Genomic DNA, 22,535 nt, shown 5'->3' with positions numbered 1-22,535 from the left:
AATGAATTGCTTGCCACTCAGAGCCTTTTTAAGGGGACCAAAAGATGGCCCCTTCTGATTCAATTCCTGCAGCATGGGATAACAGTGAACAGTGAATGCCACGTGTAACTCACAAACCTTGACCACCCGTCACCAAGCGACCAAATCAAAACGACCAGGCAATCTCACCCATGGCATCATTCTGCTCCATGACAATGCAAAGCCTCATACAGCCAACACAGTCATGGCAATCCTGCAGAAATTCAAATGGGAGGTTCTCGGTCACCCTCCATACAGACCAGACCTCTCTTCCTGTGATTATGCCATTTTTGATCCACTTAAAAAGGCTCTGAGGGGCAAACAATCCACCTCGGACGACGACGTCCAGCTGCACGTGTGGAACTGGTTAACATTGCAGCCCCAGGAATTTTATGAGACAGCCATTCACTGCCTTGTGTCACAGTGGAACAAGTGTCTCAACAGCCAGGGTCAATATTTCTAACATACAAGTAGTGGTTTCTGTAATTATGCCCCTGACTTGTTTCTTTTTGAACGCCCCTTATGCATGCTTTTGCAAGCTAAAAACTTCTGCTCTGTTTGATGAGTTACCCCAGAAGATGATACCATACGATATAACAGAAAGAAAGTAAGCAAAGTATGCAAGTTTTTTTATGTTTATATCTCCTACATCTGACATCATTCTCATTGCAAATACAGACTTGTCTAGGTGCTTCAGCAATTCTGTGGTATGCTCTTCCCAACAGTATTTATTATTGAGCTGTAATCCCAGAAATTTAACATTGTCAACCTCTTTGATCAGCATGTCTTCATATGTTATCCACGTGCTGGAAGGAAATTTCTTACAGGTTCTGAACTGCATATAGTGGGTCTTTTCAAAGTTTAATGACAGTGAATTAGCTTTAAACCATTTATTAATGTCAGTGAACATTTGATTAGCAGTCACTTCTAAATCTGTACTTGACTTGCTACTTATTGCAATGTTTGTATCATTCAAAAACAAAATAAACATAGCATCTGACAATATAACAGAGAAGAGGAAAGGTAACAGACTCAAGGTGGAACCTTGAGGAACATGACATGCAATTAATTCCCAATCAGATGAAGACTGACTGCTTACTACACAGGTATTTTGCAGTGACACCCTTTGTTTCCTGTTCATTAGATAAGACACAAACCATTTTCCAGCACTGCTAGTGACACCATAATATTCTAATGTACTTAAGAGAATCCTGTGATTCACACAGTCAAAGGCTTTTGATAGGTCACAGAAAATGCCAGTAGCCTCTAATTTATTATCTATTGAATTAAGTACATTATCACTGTATGTGGAAATAGCTTTCTCTATATAGGAACCTATAAGAAACCCAAACTGTGACATGGAAAGTATATTGTTTGTAGTCAGATACTTAAGGAGATGCTTGAGCAGAACCTTTTCAAATATTTTTGAAAAAGCCTGCAGAAGTGAAAATGGTCAATAGTTGCTTAACTTCAGCAGGTGTTAGCCAGTCTGGAAATGTTCCACTAATAAGAGATTGATTACACAAATAGCTTAAGTTAGAACTCAAGTTGTATGAGCACTCTTTGACTGACTTCATTGATATGTTATCATAACAACTAGAATACCTAAAATTTAAGGAGTTTATGATGGATGCTACTTCTTTGGAAGATGTGAGTGTCATTTCCATTTTACTGAAGTTATTTGTAATGATTGGTCTTAGATACTCCATTGCACTCTTTCCCAAACATGAAAACCCCAAGCTGTCAGTAACATAAACAAAGCACTTGTGTAGGAGGTTTAGGATACTACAAGTGCTTGTTACCATTGTCTCATTTAGTTTCAGAGCTATCTGTTTCTTTTTATTTTTGGCCGCGCCTGTCACTGTCTTCACTATATCCCATATAGTTTTTATTTCATTGCCTAAACTAATTATCTTTTACTCATAATAAAGCTGCTTAGATTTCTGGATTACTTGCTTCAATATTTATCAGTATCTTTGTAATGTATTACAATACTAACATCAGAGCTGTTCCTCGATAGTCGATACAGTCTCCTTCATCTCCTTCTTGTCCCACATGATATCTTCATTCCTTGTGTAATCCATGGTTTATTTTTAGTCTTCTGTTTGATTTAAATTAGCTTTAGAGGAAAACAATTTTCAAAAGAGGAACTAACTTTATTAATGAATGCTTTGTATTGTCCAAGTGAGTTAGATGTACTGTAAACATCTATCCAGTTGATGTCTTTGAGCAGTCTCCCAAAAATCTCAATTTTTGACTGATTTTTTACCCTTCTGTACTCAGATTTAATAGATTTTTTATCCTGATGAGTTTCAACATTTATACAAGATGTGCTTGTCATGATCAGATAACCCATTTATTATTGGTTTCATGATACAACATTTTTTCCTAGATTTGTCTACTTAAGTTATATCAATAGCAGTCTCAGAGCATTTACATACCCTAGTTCACAATAGGAATAAAAATGAATGACAGTGTTAATGGTTGCAGTAATTGTTCACTGACAGAGCTTTTCAATAAATCCTCATCAAAATCACTAGCAACCACTATTTCCTTGTTTCTTTCCTGTGAGAGGGGACAACAGAGCTTCCGTATTTTTTATGAAGATGTTAAAGTGTCCTGCAGGTGCTCTGTATATACCTTCTATTATAAAGGACTTATTATGAAATATTACTTCTGTTGCACAAGCTTCTACGTGCTACTCTGGGCAAAATTTATTAATATAAATATTCTTGAAATCAAAACAATTTCTGACAAATGTGACGTTTGCTAGTCCCCCATCAGGCACCTCCCCAGATGGTGGATGGGGAATGCTCTCAAGACAGAGAGGGTACAGGGGAAATAAAATACCTAATATGGACCAAAACTAGCACGGGCTGAATAGGCTCGCTCAGCCACGGTGAAGGCAACCCTCCTAGGGGTAGAGTACCCCAAAATCAAGACTCCTGGTCCTCCAGGTTGGGGGTTGTGCAGAGGGCTACCAACCTAGTCATCTAAAAATACGAAATGGTCAGGACACTCAACATCAGCCTCAAAAACAGGACAGGATTTACTGGAACAAAAACTGGCAAAGCTACAAGGAATTCTCTTTCGGATCATGGAATACTATAAGCCCGTATCACCCTGTAACTGCCCAAAAACTAGCAAATCAATTAAGAAAATACAGAGTGAACTGGTAGCTCTCCAACAAGTAAGATGGCAGGGAATATTTTCACTGAAAATAGCAGATGGGACAATAATGTATAGAGACTGCAGTCAGTGCCATGAATTTGGAACCGGTTTCTACATTCATAAATCAATAGATGACTCAATAAGGGAGTTCAAACATGTTAATAACCATATATCATACATAACTATTCAGACACAGTGGTTAGACATTACATTTCTAAATGTACACGCACCCACAGAAGATAAGGATGACAACACGAAGGAAGAATTCTACAGCCAACTGGAACAAACGTACAACTCATTAAGTAGGCACAATGTGAAAATAGTGTTAGGAGATTTTAATGCCAAAGTAGGAAAGGAAGAAATCTACAAACCAACCATTGGCAATTTTAGCTTATATGAGGAAAGTTAGATAATGGGGTTCGACTTATAAACTTTGCAATGACAGATGGTTTCACGATAAGCAGCACAAAATTTCAACATAAACGCATTCATTTAGGAACATGGACACCACCAGATGGAAAGGTAGTCAATCAAATAGATCATGTAGCTATCCAGAAATGATTCCAAAACAGTATTAAAGATGTCAGAACCTTTAGGGCAGCATATTGTGACACAGACCACATGTTAATCATCTCAAAAATGAAAGTGAAACTCAAAAGGAAAGTAAATGGAAATAGAGAGGAAATTACAAGATATAACATAGGAAATCTGGGGAAAGTAAATATAAAAAAATTTTTTACAAAAGAACAAAACTGAGACTGACCAATACAGAACCACAAGATGTCGAATACAGATTGAGACACCTGAAGGGCTGTATTGAAGAAGCAGCTTCTAAAATCATAGGTAAAAGAAAATGACCTAATAAAATTTGGTTTAACACAAAGTGTCATGAAAAGTGCTGGAAAGAAGAAATGCAAAGAATGCATGGATTAAAGAAAGGGACCCAAGAAACACAAAGAACCCTAAGACAAAAGAAAGGGGAATACTATAATAATGTGATCAGAGAAACAGAGGACACTTTCCAACATCACAGGACAAGGCAGATGTATCAAAATATAAAAAAATCCTTTGGTAAATTCAATAAAAGAGAACTGTTTATAAAGGATCAGTACGGGAAAATATTGACCAACAAAAGTGACATACAAAAAAGATGGAAGACATACTTTTCACAACTTCTCGACTGCAATGACCCCACACTCTTACTTTAAATTGGAAGAACCTGAGCGTTACCACCCCATCAGTAAATGAAATACAGCAAGCAATAAAAAAATTACAGAATAACAAGGCTTGTGGCAAAGGCCAGATATATGCTGAGTTATTAAAGAATGGAGGACCACAACTGGAAATAGAAATACAGGCATTAATATAAACAATTTGGTAGACAGAAACCATGCCTGCAGATTGGAAAACTGCAATTGTGTGGCTGGCCGCAGTGGTCTAGCAGTTCCAGGTGCGCAGTCCGGAACCGCGCGACTGCTACGGTCGCAGGTTCGAATCCTGCCTCGGGCATGGATGTGTGTGATGTCCTTAGGTTAGTTAGGTTTAAGTAGTTCTAAGTTCTAGGGGACTGATGACCACAGATGTTAAGTCCCATAGTGCTCAGAGCCATTTGAACCATTTTTTGCAATTGTGTGCCCCATATTTAAGAAGAATGATCCACTTGTTTGTGGAAACTACAGAGGAATTGCCTTACTGGATGTCACCTACAAAATCTTATCGAACTGCCTATTAAACAGGCTGATTCCGATAATGGAAGAACTGATTGGGGACTACCAATGTGGCTTCCACAGAAACAGATCCACATTAGAGCTCTTATTCATCCCAAGACAAGTAAATGAGAAGGTGTAGGAATTCAATGTAGATGTCCACATATTACTCATAGATTTTAAAAAAGGCCTATGATAGCATACACTGACAGACACTCCTAAATATAATGAAGGAATTTAAAATACCATAAAAATTAATCAGATTAGTTAAAATGTGTATAGATGAAAATTTATGTCATATAAAGACACCAGTAAGAGAAAATGAAGATTTTAAGGTGTACACTGGACTGAGACAAGGGGATGCCATTTCACCTGTTTTATTTAACCTAGTCCTAGAGAAGGTCAATAGAGAATTTTCTAAAACCAGTCCACAAGGGATCCAGGTACAGGATGTGAACATTACAAGACTTGCCTATGCAGATGATGTAGCACTAATAAGTAGTTCTAAAACAGAATTAATCAAAATGATGCAAAATTATTACAAAATTGCTGAGAAAACAGGATTACCTGTTAATGAAGAAAAGACAGAATACCTGACCATAAGTAAGAAAATCAGAAAAGATGCACCATTAACTGTAGATGGTTCAGTTTCAAGACTGTTGACCACTTCATGTACTTAGGAAGTCCTTTTAGTAATAACAACAGAACAGATATAGAAATAGATGCCCGTTTAAGAATGGCAAACAAGACACTTTTTAGTTTCATCAAAATTCTAAGAAAAAGATTTCTTAGCAGTAACTTCAGAATCCGCTTGTATCAATTGACCATTATACCTGTGATGTTATATGGATGTGAAACCTTAATATTTAGAAAGAAAGATGAAGAAAAACTGTTAATATTTGAAAGAAAATTACTAAGGAAAAGTTTTGGACCTGTATATGATGAAAATAACATGGAATGGAGAATAAGAAGAAATGAAGAATTAAGAGGGCTGTACAAACACCATGCTCAAGAGGAGAAGGTTGAAATGGGCAGGCCATATAGCAAGAATGACAGAGAATAGACTACCTAGAATGGCATTCAGCAGAACAATAGATGTAACAAGAGGAAGACAAAGATGCAGAATTAGATGGCAGGATAACATTCGGGAGGACACAACTAGGATGAACAGCAACAGCAACTGGACAAACAGTGTGGACAGACAGAAGAGCAAGAGGCTCATTGAGCAGGAATATAGTCGATAAAGCCCTTCCCACATGTAAAGTAAAAGTAAAGTAAGTGGTAACTCCTCCTTTTTCCATATTTTCTCTACAGAAGTAAGAAGCCAACCTGAATGCTGTAACATTTAACATATCTATACCAGTGATCACATGATGTTAAGAGAGGCAAATTATATTAATTGGTTTGCTCAACTCTAGTCTTCAACACAAAGATGCAACCCATTAAGCTTATTCCTAAGTCCTTGGATATCCAGAGGCAATAAGGATAATTTATTTTGTGCATTGGCTGAACTACATCTGGATGAACCTACTTTTCCTGTCAATTCTTTAATATCTTCAGTTTCAATCAGAGGCTGTCAGCATGAATTGTGTACATTAAAAAGTGCTTTCTGGGTGCCTGTTTTATCAGTGTGACTGTCATTTTGAGCCTGTCTCTGAACATATTTTGTCCTACTAGCCTGAGACTGACACTGACAACATTTCACTGCAAGCTAACAGACAAGGAAATGTAAATATGGGTAGGTACATTACCATATTTGAAACTACGAGACTGTGGCCGGGCAGGCTGTGCTATGCTACACTACAAAAACTACAAGCTACAAAGAATGAAAATAATAATAATAATAATAATAATAATAATAGGGCCCTGATGTGTTTTGTGAATGGATTTGTACTACAATATTTGTTAAAAACACAAATGCAAATTACTACATGGAGACAGTCACTGACCTGATATAATGTTTAGGTCAAGTTACTTTCTCCATAAGAAAAACTGCCACATTTTGGAACATAAGAACAATAAGTCAAAATATTATGAATATTTTTATTCATCAGTGTCCAACAAGATAATATTCTAGGTTAACTCCTCAATTAGACAAAAGTACTAACTGCAAAAAAGTAATTATGATTATAAACAACATATGGAAAAGGACAGACTGCTACTCACTGTATGGATGACATGTTGAGCTGCAGACAGACACAATGAAAAGACTGTTACACATTTAGCTTCTGGCAGAAGCCACCTCCTATTGCTGATGTTTCGACTGCAGTTTCCATTGTTTAATTAGGATTATATGTGGAGTTCACACACATATGCACTTCTCTACATCTGTTTAAATAGAATATTAACCACAATCTCACAGTACATTTATCCACCCATGACTTTGTCAACAATCCATTGCAGTTTGAGAGTGATAGATATATTCACTAATACAATACTAAAAGAAAAAATGATCTGCACTTCCCTCTGGTGGAGGGTTTCCCAGATTGAATTCTGTGAAGTGAATAAGTTCTCTGTGACAAACTTTTAGCAACAAAGCAGTTTTTTTCCATGATTTTTCTTCTTCTTCTTGCGGATTGTCTATGGCTGGCACTGCTTCTCCACCTCTAGTCACCATTTCCTACTTTTTAAAAATTTAATTATGTCTCTGTGTTATTAGCTATGACCTACAATTGAATTATTCACTGAAAAAAGACAAGCTTTTCTCATTTTTAAAAAAGAATTTGTTAACCTTCACAATAAACAAGGTATTCCATCAAAGTACCAGGATTCTCAAAGTGTCTTATCAGAGGAAATGTTAGGGAACCCCTGCTCTAGTGAATCTAGCTTTAACAGAAAAGGTTGCAATGCTCACCTATAAATTATTTAATAATCTGACCAAGGATATGAAATGTCTGAAAGACTGCAGAAGTGATTTCAAATGTAGATTAAAGTGTTTTCTTCTTAACAACTCCTTCTATACCATAGAGGGACACTTGAAAAGAAATAATTAGTCCATAACAAAATCGTAAGCATTATATGTATATATAGTAATACCCTGACTTATGCTACATCATTTTACGCATGATTCATCTGTTTGAGCACTGCCTCTACTCCCCCACTCTGCTCACACAGTATTTGGTTTATAACAGGTTTGGACATGTTTTTTGTGAAAGTGTTGTATCCATGGAGATGGCCTGACTGATAGATTCTAATCATGTCATCCAAACAAAGCAGGACTCATTCACTTGCATAAAACAAGAAAATAAATTTTTCTTTGGAATGTAAACTAAATATTACCAAAGTCTTCAAAGCAAAAATAAAATTTGTGAATTGGCATAGAAGTTTTATCTACCAGAACTAACATTCAGAACAATTATAAAAGATAAAGAATAGATTCTCAAAGTTGTGAAAATGCCCAGTCTTTGAATTCAAGTATCATTTGTAAATTACATGGTAGTATTGCTCAGATGGAAACAAAGTTAAAATTACAGTCTGATAATCAAGCAAGAGTAAAAAATTGTACTGTTGCTCAGAACGTGGTGAGCTTTCAAGTTAAACTGATTTTTGAGAGATTGAAACAAGAAGCTGGTCAGAGACAAAATGTTTAAAACTAGTGACAGTTGGTTTAGCCAATCCAAAGTCATTGTAATTGATGCAGCATCATAGAAACTGAAGATGCAGCAAGCACCGCTAAAGAGGGAGTGTTGCTCTATCCAGGGAAACTCAAAACAATGAGAAGAAGAAGGTGGGTATATTAGATACATTCAACATAAATGAAACTGGTGTGTCCTGGGAAAAGTTGCCTAAAGAAACTTTTATTGTGCAAGACAAGGAAACCTTTCCAGATTTTAATGCCCCCAAAGACTGAGTGACAGCAATGTTTGGTGTGAATATAGCTGGTGATTGTAAGTAAAAACCTTTCTTAGTTTGTGACTCAGAAGCTCCAAGAGCTTTAAAAATACATCTAAAGACGGGTTGCTCATGATCTGAGAGTTGGATGCTGAAGCTTGGGTGACAGCTTTTCCTTTTGAGGACTGGTTCAGTCATCACTTTATACCTGGAGTCAAACATTATTGCCAATTAAAACAAATCTCAATTAAAGTGATATTATTAATTGACAACACACCAGGTCATCCTCCAATTACTCTAGTTAATTTGAACCCACATGTGAAAGTTGGATTTTAGTCAATGAATAGAATCAGCTTGCTTCCACTGATGGACCAGAGAATCAGTAAAACATTTAAAACTTACCTCATGAGACAATTAATTGCACGTCTACATAAAGCTATGAGACAGCGAGCTCTCTGTTAAAGACTTTTGCAAGCACTTCAATGTTTTATGTGCCATGGGAATTGTTGGACAATTTTGAATGAAATTTCACAAAGAATTTTAAATGGCATCGGGAAGAAACTGTGTCCATATTTTTTCACCACTGACGTCCAGGAGGAATCAACAACAAATCCTGATCGAACTGATAATGTGATTTAAGAAATGGTTGATCTTACCAGACAATTAAATTTAAAGGTGGATGGTGATGACTTTCAAGAACTGCTACATTCATACCATGAGAAGATGACAATTGATAAGCTTATATAAATGTGTGAGCAAGAGCAAAACATTCAACAGCCTGATTCTTTAGACCCAGCACAATCAGAAGATCAACTGATGGTTGCAAACTTGACAAGGCCTAAGTCCAACTGAGAAAGGGTCACAAATTTTAGAAAAAATAGGCTCCAACAAAATGTGCATTTCTGATACAAAAAAGGAATAAAAAATTTATTAGTGTTCTACGAGAAAATTCTGCATGAGAAGAAAAAAAATTGACTTCTCAGACAACATTATTAGATTTTATGAAGACTTCTATATCACAGTAACTTCAGTTTACATTGTTGCAATGCATAATACTATACTGTAATATAATTTGTTGTATTGTTGAACATTTTATTGAAAATTTTTCTGCTAAATCACATTTTTTTTAGTCTGTGGTTCCTATTTATATGCAAAATTGAACCCTGACTTCTACTTATACTTACTGTTCGGTCCCACCTATTGTGTAATTCTGGGGTATTACTGTGTGTCTCTATGCACATATGGTGGTCAGAAACTGGAAAACTTGTAAGGGTGTTGCAGGGTAGGCTGTGCTGAGAAGGAATTATTAAGAGAAAATTCAGTATGTCATGACATAAATTACCCAATCAGGCCACTGCGAACACACATTTAAGTGACCTGTCAGATACAAATAGTGTCTGTTGTTCTCTTAGCATTGATGATAATACATAAGACTGCTCATCTTTTGGGTTGGGTTCGATCATAACTACCATCCCAAGTCCAATTTTTGTATCGCCCTCTTGTTTAGTTTTAGGAAATCAAATAAAGAACATGTTTGGTGACACTGTCTCAGGAAGGCCACTTGAATCGGTGTGTACAACAGCCAGACTGGCTAACTTCAATGCAAACAATTACTTCTCAGCATAGCCTACCCTGTACACCCTTACAAACTTTTCAGACTGTTTCTGACCATCTTGTGCATCCTTTGTTCAACTGACACATTCCACATCATTATATTTATCAAACATGCGATCTACCAAACATGTGGAACTAACTATCTAATTTTAAAAATGATCAGCAACATATAAAATTATATTTTATATCACAAATAAAGATATGACAGAATTGAAACACAAGGAAACACCCTACTAGTATCTCTTTGAACCAACAAAGGTGTTCAATTATAATGTACATCATAAAACTGTACTTGAAGGAACCAGGAGACAATGGTATCAATTGCACTCAACTTTCAGATTTGGAATCTCACCTCTTGTAACAGATAACTGACAGCTCCATTATAATAAAATATAATGTCTCACAGAGTTCAGTACTTGGTCATTTCCTACTTTAAATCTACATTAAACACTGACCAAGTCAGTGAAATGCTCTTTAGAAATCCTAATGTTCATCAATGGTATTAACTTCATGCTCAAACTCAACTTTATCATACACTGTGAAGGGCTACAATTATTGATGTTCAGATGGACAACAAATCAAAATGAAATCAACACCTCCATAGGTTGCTGGAAACACATAGAAACTACTCTCATTATTTTGGTGACCAGGCAAAATGGATAGCATATTTAGCATTCTCTCACTATATGCTGCATCACAGAATAGACTTTTAGAATAACACAGGTCCAATTACAGGCTTATTCTGGAAAAAAATAAAAGATCTGTATGCTATGTGTAAGGTTTGAATTCTACATGGAACTGATAACAAAATGTCCAGCAGAAATCTCTTTGAGAGTCTGACTGATAAGTAGGTAACATGCAATAATCTTTTTTTTTTTTTTTTTTAAGTAACATTTTTGTACATACATGGTAATATGGTTCTTTTCAGACTTTATAAGCATAAATAGAGAACAGCTAGTACGATTGATAAATAATATAAGCTACTCATCACCATTAACAAGGCCTTTGTTGCCAGTGTAGTATACAAAATCAGATTATAGTTGTTGCAATTGTGTGTATTGTGTATCTTGCCTCATCACATATTGGTTACAGTATTCCTTCATGATAGTATATGAGGAGGTAAGGTTGAATGGATACATGAAAAACACTGAGTATGTATTCAAATTAATCTGAACTATGTTCAATTATGCCAAAACCTCGTGCTTATGGACAGAATTTTTGCCAGTTATAGAATTAATTAATTAATAATCCTTAGTTAAGATTTTTCTGACATCTATTTAGGTTGTTAATGCTCTAAACTCAAAATTAATTATTAACTATTTACTGCTTATTAATCTTGTTGTAATTAGTTTCCTAAAATGTTGCAGAATGTCTCCTATAACTCCATCTGCTATAACACTTATTCTCTACATGACATCAGTCATAAATGGTGAAAGCACTGAAGAACTGAACATGTCATTGGAAAGAAGATGTAAGAAGATTTCCATTGTATTTGGACAGACAAAATATTGCTAGAAATTTTGCCTAGACAAGTATTATAAATTATTATATTTTGCTTTTCTTTTACTCAATATGCAGGCTATATTGCTTTGTGCTTATATCACTGTGGTCAGTGATATAAATCAAATTGCTAATTGAAGTGCTAATAGCTTTAACACCTTATTCAGTTTCAATCATGGATGATACTAGATTACAGCTGTATATTATTATGTAAACATGAGAACCCTGAGTAAGATGAAGTGTCATCATAATGTGGTGAAGTGGAATATTCCATAGTATCAGATAAATTGTCAAGAAATATCCCTCGTGCCATATCTGGCATGCAACTTATCACAAGTTCAATTTCCTCTACTGGAAGGAAAAGCTGGCATAGGGAAAAAAAGGTTTGAAATGCATAAAAACATTTGTATTTGAATGGAAATTACACTCTCTGCTAATTATGGATAAAATTACTTTTTCTGTTCTGGGTCTTCTAGACTTCTCTCTAATGAAAATTACTTTCCAGCTTTACTTTACTCTTTTAGCAATCTTTCTACATATTTCTGTTGTTCTCAATAGTTTAAAAATCTTAGGCTTTAAATGATTACTCTAGGGATGTACTACAACCCCCTATGTATTGCTCACATAAGGATCATGGGGATAAGATCAGAATAATTTCTGTACATGCAGATACATTCAACCAGTCATTCTTCCTGGACTCCAGACATAAATGGAACAGGAAGAAACCCATAACAGTACAATGGGATGTACCTTCTGCCGTAAACCTCACAATGGTTTGCACAGTATAGATGTAGATATAAATGCACAGGTATATTAATGCAAGTTATATTTGTATCTGGACAACTACTGGACTCTTAATCAGTCGGTAGAACTGTTATCTAACTTCACATGGCCAAACCCAAGGAACCTTAAATCACAAACTGTTGGTAATAAAACTAAAAACACATGAAAATGAAGTCTGCTTACTGTATGGCAGCAGATATATAGATAGAAACAAGAGGTGTCACATACTACAGTTTTCATAACTACGATTTTTTTTGTTTGACAGAACATTGATAAAAATAGAATTTTCAAGAATTAAACAGTGAGGTTGCATATGAAATCAGGCAAGGGGAGGCACATCAGCAATAAAAAGTAAAAAAATTAACAATCAAATGACAGCAACAGATAAAAGCTGAAACCTAAGAAATGTGACAGGTGCAGTTGACAAGTTAGAGATAAGGGAATATCTGGCTAGCAGCCTCTGATAAATTGTCCACTTTCACATAAATTCAATGTTCCTGTGATAATGTCAGCATTTATTTATTCAGGTAGCTTCCCTCAGTTAGCACTGCTGAGATATGTGCTTGTCTCCGTAATCCATGAAAACAGGTGTTGTCCTTTATAGTTTACTTTGCCTAACAGATAGAGATCCCCATACCTGACGGCTGGTGATTCTGGCTTGATTTTCAGTGTATTAATAAATTAGGAGACTATTACTCACATACAGAAGGAAAATGAATAGTACTGCTGAAAGGCACACATAAAAATAGAAGTTAGATATTACCTAGCTTTCAGAACTAATAAATAATTTCTTCCTCAAAGAGAAGATAGGGATAACAATATTTTTATATACATTAGTAATTCTCACCACTTTGACAAGTAAATTTTCAAATAGAAATAGGTCAAAGATAAATATTTTATCAAGCCAATGACAGTGTTTCTTAAATGAGACAATGGAAAGTTCAGGTTAGAATATCTATGAGTCTTCTTAAATGAGAGCCATTTTTTAATGTGACTCATTCATCAAGTCTTGTTAAACTTGCAAACATTAAATTTAGTAACAAATTATGAAAAATAACTCATTTGACATATGATTTTCTGGCTGTTAATATTAATTTTCTGTTAACCAAATGAAAAAATCTGTTTTGCACCTCTTATCATGGTTGTGAATTTGCATATCCTTATTTGTGACTTCAGAAACCTGTTTCACTGACGTAATGGCTAGTAGCATATAAATGGCATAACTTGTGAAAATATTAAATCTTCTACATTGGCTTGAACACATACTTCTGGTTTAAATTTCAGTAGACTGTCTTCTGCAGTATAAAAACTGTTTTTGTGCTAATTTGACAGATCCCTTCCCAAATTACTGTTTTCATAAGAAAAGATATAGTAATCTGTTCCCAGACATTCAGAGTTACTATATTTAAAACTCGAGCTTAAAAACTTATTCCCTCAATGAATCACATACTTTATTTCTGGGAGACATAAAAAAGAAATTTAATGGAAGGGTTTGTAGCAAAAGCCACTATTTTGATTTTCAGATTTACTTTACAATCCTTGGTCCATTTGGGATGCGGAAATTTCCATCTACAGGATGTGCGCATTACATTTAACATGCATAGGTTGTTGTAAGCAAGGAAGGAAGAAAAGAAAGAAGGAAAATAAGAGTTTGACATACTGTACATGATAAGTTCACTAAACAGGTGTTCAAACTCAGATTGGACAAGGATGGAGAAGGAAATTGGCCACGCCTTTTTAAAAGTAATCATCTTGGCATTTATGTTATTTAGGGAAACCACACAGAAGCTAAATCTGAATGTTTAGTTAGGGAATCAACCAAGCTATTTCCAAATATGAGGCCAGTGTCTTCACCACAGAACCACCTTGATCAATGATGTTGTTGTGAGGTAGCTTCACATGTATCAGATATGAAAGTTGACAGTATTAGGAAAAGGATAGTTTGCTACTCAACATAAAGATGATCTCTTGAGTTACAGAGAGGCTCAACAAAATGACTGGCACACATTTTACATTTGGCCAAAGCCTTCCTTGGAAAAGAAAATACACACACACACACACACACACACACACACACACACACAAAAACAAGCACACCTCGCGTGCACATGACTACTGTCTCTGGCAGCTCAGACTGAAATGCCATGCGGCCAAAAGCTGTATGTGTATCAGTCTTTTCATTGCGCCTGTGTGCAACTCCACTTGCCATCTTTACAGTGAGTAGTTATCTATCCCTATCCCAATGTTGTTGATATTCTAAACTGGAGTTTCCATTGTTAGATATGAAAACTGTGAGTGCTACACATTCTCATTTGAGTTACAGCCACTCTGACAAAAAATATGAGGGGAACAAGAACTAACATCAGGGCTCTCGAAGCTTTATACTAGATTAAAACGTTGATTGCTTACAGCTAAAACCTGTACCATAATTGCTAAAATTACTGTATGCCTTTAAAAAAATTAGTATGCTAATGAGAATAGATGATATGACATTAGTTGTTTCATGACAATGTGGTTTTTTATATTTCTAGCCAAATAAAAACTCTCATTGAGTCTTTGAGTTGGGAGAAATTTGTCCTCTCTTGGCTGCAGATGATGTTGTTTCTCGTCAGACTTCACCACTGATCAAGAAGGAGAAATAAAGTTGTTCACATTAGTTTAGTCAGTAACATGATCAATTTATGTACTATTTACCTCTATGTATAAAGGCAATGCCCTGACCGAAATTCAACCCCTAAGGAACTGAAATAGGGAGTAAAAAATTTTATAAAAATATTTCATTGTGAAAGAATTTGCAGATGAAAAAATATGTGTTTTACCGGTTTTGGAAATTCAACCACAAAGGGGGTGAAATTGAGTCTAACTGATACACTGATTCATCATCGCCCAGCCCAAACCTCTAAGGATAGCAGCTTGAAGTTTGGAGAGGGTGTGCATCTTGTACTGTAAGCATCATTTGAAAAGGGATTGTCCAAAATCCCATTCCGAAGGAGGTGTAATAGGTTATGAAATGCTTTTTGAAAGTATATCGCTATTAAGGAATTTTGAAGCTAGAACTATGAAAAATGATGTTTGGTTTGTCAGTCAGAAAATAAAAAATATACATTTCAGCATTTTTGGAAATTCAGCGACTGAGTGGGTAAAATAGTGGATGAAAGGTTTTTGAAAATAAATAATTTCTTAAGAACTACTAAAGAGTTTTAAGGCATTTTCATCTATGACAATTGGTGTTTGACTTCTTAGCTAGAAATAACAACAACAATAATAATAATAATAATAATAATAATAAAATATGTGTTTCAGTGTTTCTGAAAATTCATCCCCAACAGGGGATGAAAATTTAAAAAAAAATATTTTATATCTAAAAACAAAGATGATGTGACTTACCAAATGAAAGTGCTGGTAGGTCGACAGACACACAAACAAACACAAACATACACACAAAATTCAAGCTTTCGCAACAAACTGTTGCCTCATCAGGAAAGAGGGAAGGAGAGGGAAAGACGAAAGGATGTGGGTTTTAAGGGAGAGGGTAAGGAGTCATTCCAATCCCGGGAGCGGAAAGACTTACCTTAGGGGGAAAAAAGGACGGGTATACACTCACACACACACACATATCCATCCACACATATACAGACACAAGCAGACACAAGGATTGACATGATCAAATGTCGAGAAGGACAAATGATAATAGACAAAATAAAAGCAATGGAGGAGTGACAAAACTATTTAAAAAATCTACTGAATGTGGATGAAGTCATGAACAGTGTTAAGACAGCAGCAACAGCAGCAGCAGAAGAAGAAGAATAATTATACAGAGAAAATAGAGTGGCAGTACAACAGGAGGGATTGAACTGCTGAGCACAGAAGAAGTAGAAAAAAATCATAAAAATGCTAAAGAAGACAACGTGCACAGTAAAAGCAAATGGAAAGATGCTGGTGATGTTTGAAGTGACTATTGGAGAGTGACAGGAAGACTGCCTCTCCCCCCTTTTATTCAATCTGGTACTATACTCCATACGTTGAGAGAAGAGCTCTGACAGCTGGCAGTGCAGTTGACAGTATGACTGCTACAATTTTTATTTTATTGTTATACAGTTCAGATTTCACTGTATTTCATACCAGTCTAATATCTTTTGACAATAAATATTCTACTGTAATTGAAAATGGCCTATGGCCGAACTCTGGATTGTATAACAATAAAATAAAAATGATTACTGTCAATCAGCGGTAACATCATTAAAAAAATTACTACGACTATGGTTCCAGCCAAAATAAAAATTACACACAATCAGATTTTCAACATCAACAAGGTAAAGCAAATTGCACCAATGTTACATGCAAAATATCAAATTAGGACCTCTATTTTTCATGCAGGAGAACGGAAACCCCAAGATCATCATCATCTGCTTGGTCATCTCTCATCACAACCACATAGTCTTCGATATATTTGCTGCTGCTAACCTCATCATCTGATAAAGAAATTACAATATTATGAATTGATTCTTCTCTCACAAATTCTTCAATGTTTAACCTTGTAATCTATTTCCACATGTGGTTCACAACATTCTTCCAATTTTCTGGCATTATTCATGTGACAGTCTAATTTACCAGCCTCTCTGTGTCTCACAACATAAGGGTCTTGTTTTGCTCTGGGACATATGCTTTTTTTTTGAGCCCAGATGAGTTCACATTGACCTATGTTTCGTCGATCCATATTACATTTTCCAGATTCACTACTAGCAACTCACGCAGGAAATGACATCTCCATGCTACAATGTCTCCTCATTCCATTACTACCTTTCATCCTGAGAACTTCTTCCAATGGAAGCCAATTTTTTTCAAAACAATGGAGAGACTTGTCATTCTGCCCATGAACAAACCGCTGTCTGACAGTTATGCCATCAAATTATTAAGTGTCAGATAATACTTCCTAGTATGTGTATATGAGTTGCCTGATTGCACTTTTGTCAGAGTTGTATGTTTCAGTCACATGACTCTCCAGGTGTCATAATAACAGGGCTCACAGCTGAATTGGCAGCCTCTTTATCATTTGTGACTCTCTTCACTGTCAGGTATGTTCAATGCTTCTGTCACTCTATCAACCACTTTACTCACTAATATCAAAGGCCCACCATTGTCCCTTTCCCTTTCAAAGTAAACATGCAATCTGTAAATAAATTCACATCCTTGGGTTTTCAGCATAGCTCCTTTTCCAAAAGCCCTCTTCTCTACACTGCAGGCAGCCATTTTTCACTTATACATACTTATACACAGACATACACATTTTTCCACTTGTATGCAAGGCAAGAAACTCACAGGAGTAGCAGAATGCACATGTATACACACAAACCTGAACATAGCATGTGGCACAACTTACTGAAAGCAGTGGTCACTCACACTATGGCAACACTGGGGTGTTGCCATGCTAATGTAAACAAAAGCTCATGATTGGATTGGCCATCATGGATGCACGAAGCACGTGAGCCAAGGCCACATCAACCATCAGAGCTCTTCTCTCTCCATATGGAGTATAGAAAGAGTACTGAGGAAAGGAGATGTGGATGGTAAAATCTTCGAAAGTGTAGAAGAATTCAGTTACATTATGTGAACAAAAGTATGAACAGGTGCTTGATCGTGTTGAAAGATGCAATCACAATCCCTGAATTGTTCTTCAACAGTGGGAAGCAAGTTTAAAACATCAATGTAGGCCTGTGCTGTGATTGTGCCATGCAAAACAACAGGGGGTGCAAGACCCCTCCATGAAAAACACGACCACACCATAACACCACCTCCTCCGAATTTTACTGTTGGCACTACACAGGCTGGCAGATTAGGTTCACCGGGCATTTGCCACACCCACACCTTGCCATCAGATCGCCACATTCTGTACCATGATTCGTCGCTCCACACAACATTTTCCCCACTGTTCAATTATCCAATGTTTACACTTCTTACACCAAATTAGGCATCATTTGGCATTTACTGGCATGATGTGTGGCTTATGAGCAGCCACTTGATCATGTAATCCAAGTTTTCTCACCTCCCACCTAACTGTCATAGTATGGGCAATGGATCCTGATGCAGTCTGGAATTCTTGTGTGATGGTCTGGATAGATGTCTGCCTATTAGACATTACAACCATCAGTGGTCTCTCTCAGTCAACAGACAAGATCGGCCTGTACACTTTTGTCCTGTATGTGTCCCTTCACATTTCCACTTCACTATCACATCAGAAACAGTGGACCTAGGGATGTTTGGGAGTGTGGAAATCTCACGTACAGACATATGACACAAGTGACACCCCATCACCTGACCACGTTCGAAGTCTGTGAGTTCTGCGGTGCGCCCCATTCTGCTCTCTCACAATGTCTAATGACTATTGAGGTTGTTGACATGGAGTACCTGGCAGTAGGTGCAGCACAATGCACCTAATATGAAAAATGTATTTTTTTGGGGGTGTTAGTACTCAGTGAAAGGAATTTGACAGGTAATGAAATAATGACAAGAACAAAAAATATCAAGTTGTGTACTCAGAAAGCCACCCAAATTCTGGCTTCTATTGAGATCTATGAAGATTATGATCTACAGAACTGTAATACAACTAGTGGTCCTATACTGAGCAGAGACCTGGATTCTGACCCAAAAGATAGAAAGCAAAATTTTGAGAATACTGCACTATGACAGATGACTGGATCAGCAAAGGATGGAGACAACTGGAGGAAACTGAAAAACCATAACTGCAGGAGTTGTACAGTTCACTGGACAACACAGCAGTGTTTAAAGAGAGGAGACCAGTGCAGTATGGGCATGTAAAATATCGAGAAGGTCAGGTTACCAGGCAGGTGGTGGGTGAAAACATCAGAGTAACAGACCAAAGGGAAAACCTTGGCTGAAATGGATTGACAGGATCAAAGAGGATATGAGTACCGTGAACTAGCTGGAGAAGAATACATGGGCCAAAGAAGATGGAAGAGGCTAATGACAAGGTCAAATATCAACTGTGGTTTGTGTGGCAAACCTAGTATGTAAGTAAAAAAGCTATATCTTTAGTGTGAAGCTAGAGTGTAAATGCCTAACTACATAGACAGATATTTACAAGACAACCTTGGATGAATAGCGGGCATTATTGTTACTGCACTCCTTTGTGAAATGGTTATTTTGTTTATTAAGGATGAGTTATACAATAATATAATTTCATACACCTTACTGATGTTTAACTATCCAAAAATATTAAGTTACATATTTGGTTCCCTCCAAGTCTTTCAATGACACAAAATGCAAAAGTGGCTGAATGTCTCACGTAAGAAGTTTCAGTCTTTACAATTTAAATTGCCATCCTAAAATTTTTGAAAACCTTTCCTAACCTATTAGTTGTTTTTCATGAATGATATGTATCACTGGTCATGTATCTTTTGAAGTGTACAACTAAATATGCAATGTCCTTTTAAAATCGATAAAGAGATACTTGCAAATAATAGTCATTACTTTTTTAAATACATTATTTACAATTTCTCCTACTCTTGTACATTTATCAGTATTGATTACTGTCCTCATGTGACCTGCAACAATACTAGTGCTGCTAGCAGTGTGTAAAGCAGAGTATCAATACATGCATGAGAAATAAGACTGGACTTTCATGTGGACCTTGTAGAACTCGATTGCTGGTTTCCTCTTAGTTCAAAATAGTTTTACAAACACACAACAAAATTCTAATGGGCATAAATGCACTAACTTACATAGCATTATGATAAGCAGGCATGAAAATTGTATAGAAAACTAGATAAGTATCAGTGGAAGCTTCAAATTATCTCTTAAACATATTACAATTATAGGTTTTTTTATAAACACACCATACCTAAAAAATAACCTTCATGGATCAGGAAAATTAAAGAGACCTTTGGAGATAAGAGAACCACTTGTATGAATATCAAGAGCTCAGATGGAAACCCAGTTCTAAGCAAAGAAGGGAAAGCAGAAAGGTGGAAGGAGTATATAGAGGGTCTATACAAGGGCGATGTACTTGAGGACAATATTATGGAAATGGAAGAGGATGTAGATGAAGATGAAATGGGAGATACGATACTGCGTGAAGAGCTTGGCAGAGCACTGAAAGACCTGAGTTGAAACAAGGCCCCGGGAGTAGACAACATTCCATTCGAACTACTGACGGCCTTGAGAGAGCCAGTCCTGACAAAACTCTACCATCTGCTGAGCAAGATGTATGAAACAGGCGAAATACCCTCAGACTTCAAGAAGAATATAATAATTCCAATCCCAAAGAAAGCAGGTGTTGACAAATGTGAAAATTACCGAAAAATCAGTTTAATAAGCCACAGCTGCAAAATACTAACACGAATTCTTTACAGACTAATGGAAAAACTAGTAGAAGCCGACCTCGGGGAAGATCAGTTTGGATTTCGTAGAAATACTGGAAAACATGCGGCAATACTGACCTTACGACTTATCTTAGAAGAAAGATTAAGGAAAGGCAAACCTACATTTCTAGCGTTTGTAGACTTAGAGAAAGCTTTTGACAATGTTGACTGGAATATTCTCTTTCAAATTCTAAAGGTGGCAGGGTTAAAATACAGGGAGCGAAAGGCTATTTACAATTTGTACAGAAACCAGATGGCAGTTATAAGAGTCGAGGGGCATGAAAGGGAAGCAGTGGTTGGGAAGGGAGTAAGACAGGGTTGTAGCCTCTCCCCAATGTTATTCAATCTGTATATCGAGCAAGCAGTAAAGGAAACAAAAGAAAAATTCGGAGTAGCTATTAAAATCCATGGAGAAGAAATAAAAACTTTGAGGTTCGCTGATGACATTGTAATTCTGTCAGAGACAGCAAAGGACTTGGAAGAGCAGTTGAACGGAATGGACAGTGTCTTGAAAGGAGGATATAAGATGAACATCAACAAAAGCAAAATAAGGATAATGGAATGTAGCCGAATTAAGTCGGCTGATGCTGAGGGAATTAGATTAGGAAATGAGACACTTAAAGTAGTAAAGGAGTTTTGCTATTTGTGGAGCAAAATAACTGATGATGGTCGAAGTAGAGTGGATATAAAATGTAGACTGGCACTGGCAAGGAAAGCGTTTCTGAAGAAGAAAAATTTCTTAACGTCAAGTATAGATTTAAGTGTCAGGAAGTCATTTCTGAAAGTATTTGTATGGAGTGTAGCCATGTATGGAAGTGAAACATGGACGATAAATAGTTTGGACAAGAAGAGAATAGAAGCTTTCGAAATGTGGTGCTACAGAAGAATGCTGAAGATTAGATAGGTAGATCACATAACTAATGAGGAAGTATTGAATGGGATTGGGGAGAAGAGAAGTTTGTGGCACAACTTGACCAGAAGAAGGGATCGGTTGGTAGGACATGTTCTGAGGCATCAAGGGATCACCAATTTAGTAGTGGAGGGCAGCGTGGAGGGTAAAAATCGTAGAGGGAGACCAAGAGATGATGAATACACTAAGCAGATTCAGAAGGATGTAGGTTGCAGTAGGTTCTGGGAGATGAAGAAGCTTGCACAGGATAGAGTAGCATGGAGAGCTGCATCAAACTAGTCTCAGGACTGAAGACCACAACAACAACAACAACAGCATGGATCAATGTGGTTTTATATGCTTTCTTTAATGTGATCACAACACCAAAAGTAAGTTAGGGTAATTGATCTTACAAATAAATTTTTACACAACAGATGTTTTTGTGAACAAATTTATAGGTCTTAATGTATCCAACACAGTTTTGAGTGCAACGGGGACTAACGGTGTTAATGGACAAGCAGACCAGCAGAAGGACAGTAGAGGTAGCTATAAGAATCTTATTATTCTTCATCAAAATATCAGAAGTCTCAAAAGTAAATTAGAGTTTTTATCTGTAAATTTAGGGGACATGGGCACTGTTGACCG

General features: G+C 36.4%; 1 protein-coding gene across 1 annotated transcript in view; it reads left to right on the top strand.

Moving 5' to 3' along the window:
- Positions 1–22,535, top strand: part of LOC124775235 — a 104,784-nt gene that overhangs the window by 19,647 nt on the left and 62,602 nt on the right. The window contains exon 2 of the mRNA XM_047250073.1: positions 11,708–11,811. Coding sequence (XP_047106029.1) covers positions 11,709–11,811 — 103 coding nt within the window. The 5' untranslated portion in view covers position 11,708. The remainder of the gene's footprint in view (positions 1–11,707; positions 11,812–22,535) is intronic.

This window comes from Schistocerca piceifrons, chromosome 2 (genome assembly GCF_021461385.2).
Source record: "Schistocerca piceifrons isolate TAMUIC-IGC-003096 chromosome 2, iqSchPice1.1, whole genome shotgun sequence".
NCBI lineage: Eukaryota > Metazoa > Arthropoda > Insecta > Orthoptera > Acrididae > Schistocerca > Schistocerca piceifrons.
This window is presented reverse-complemented; position numbering and strand designations above follow the sequence as displayed.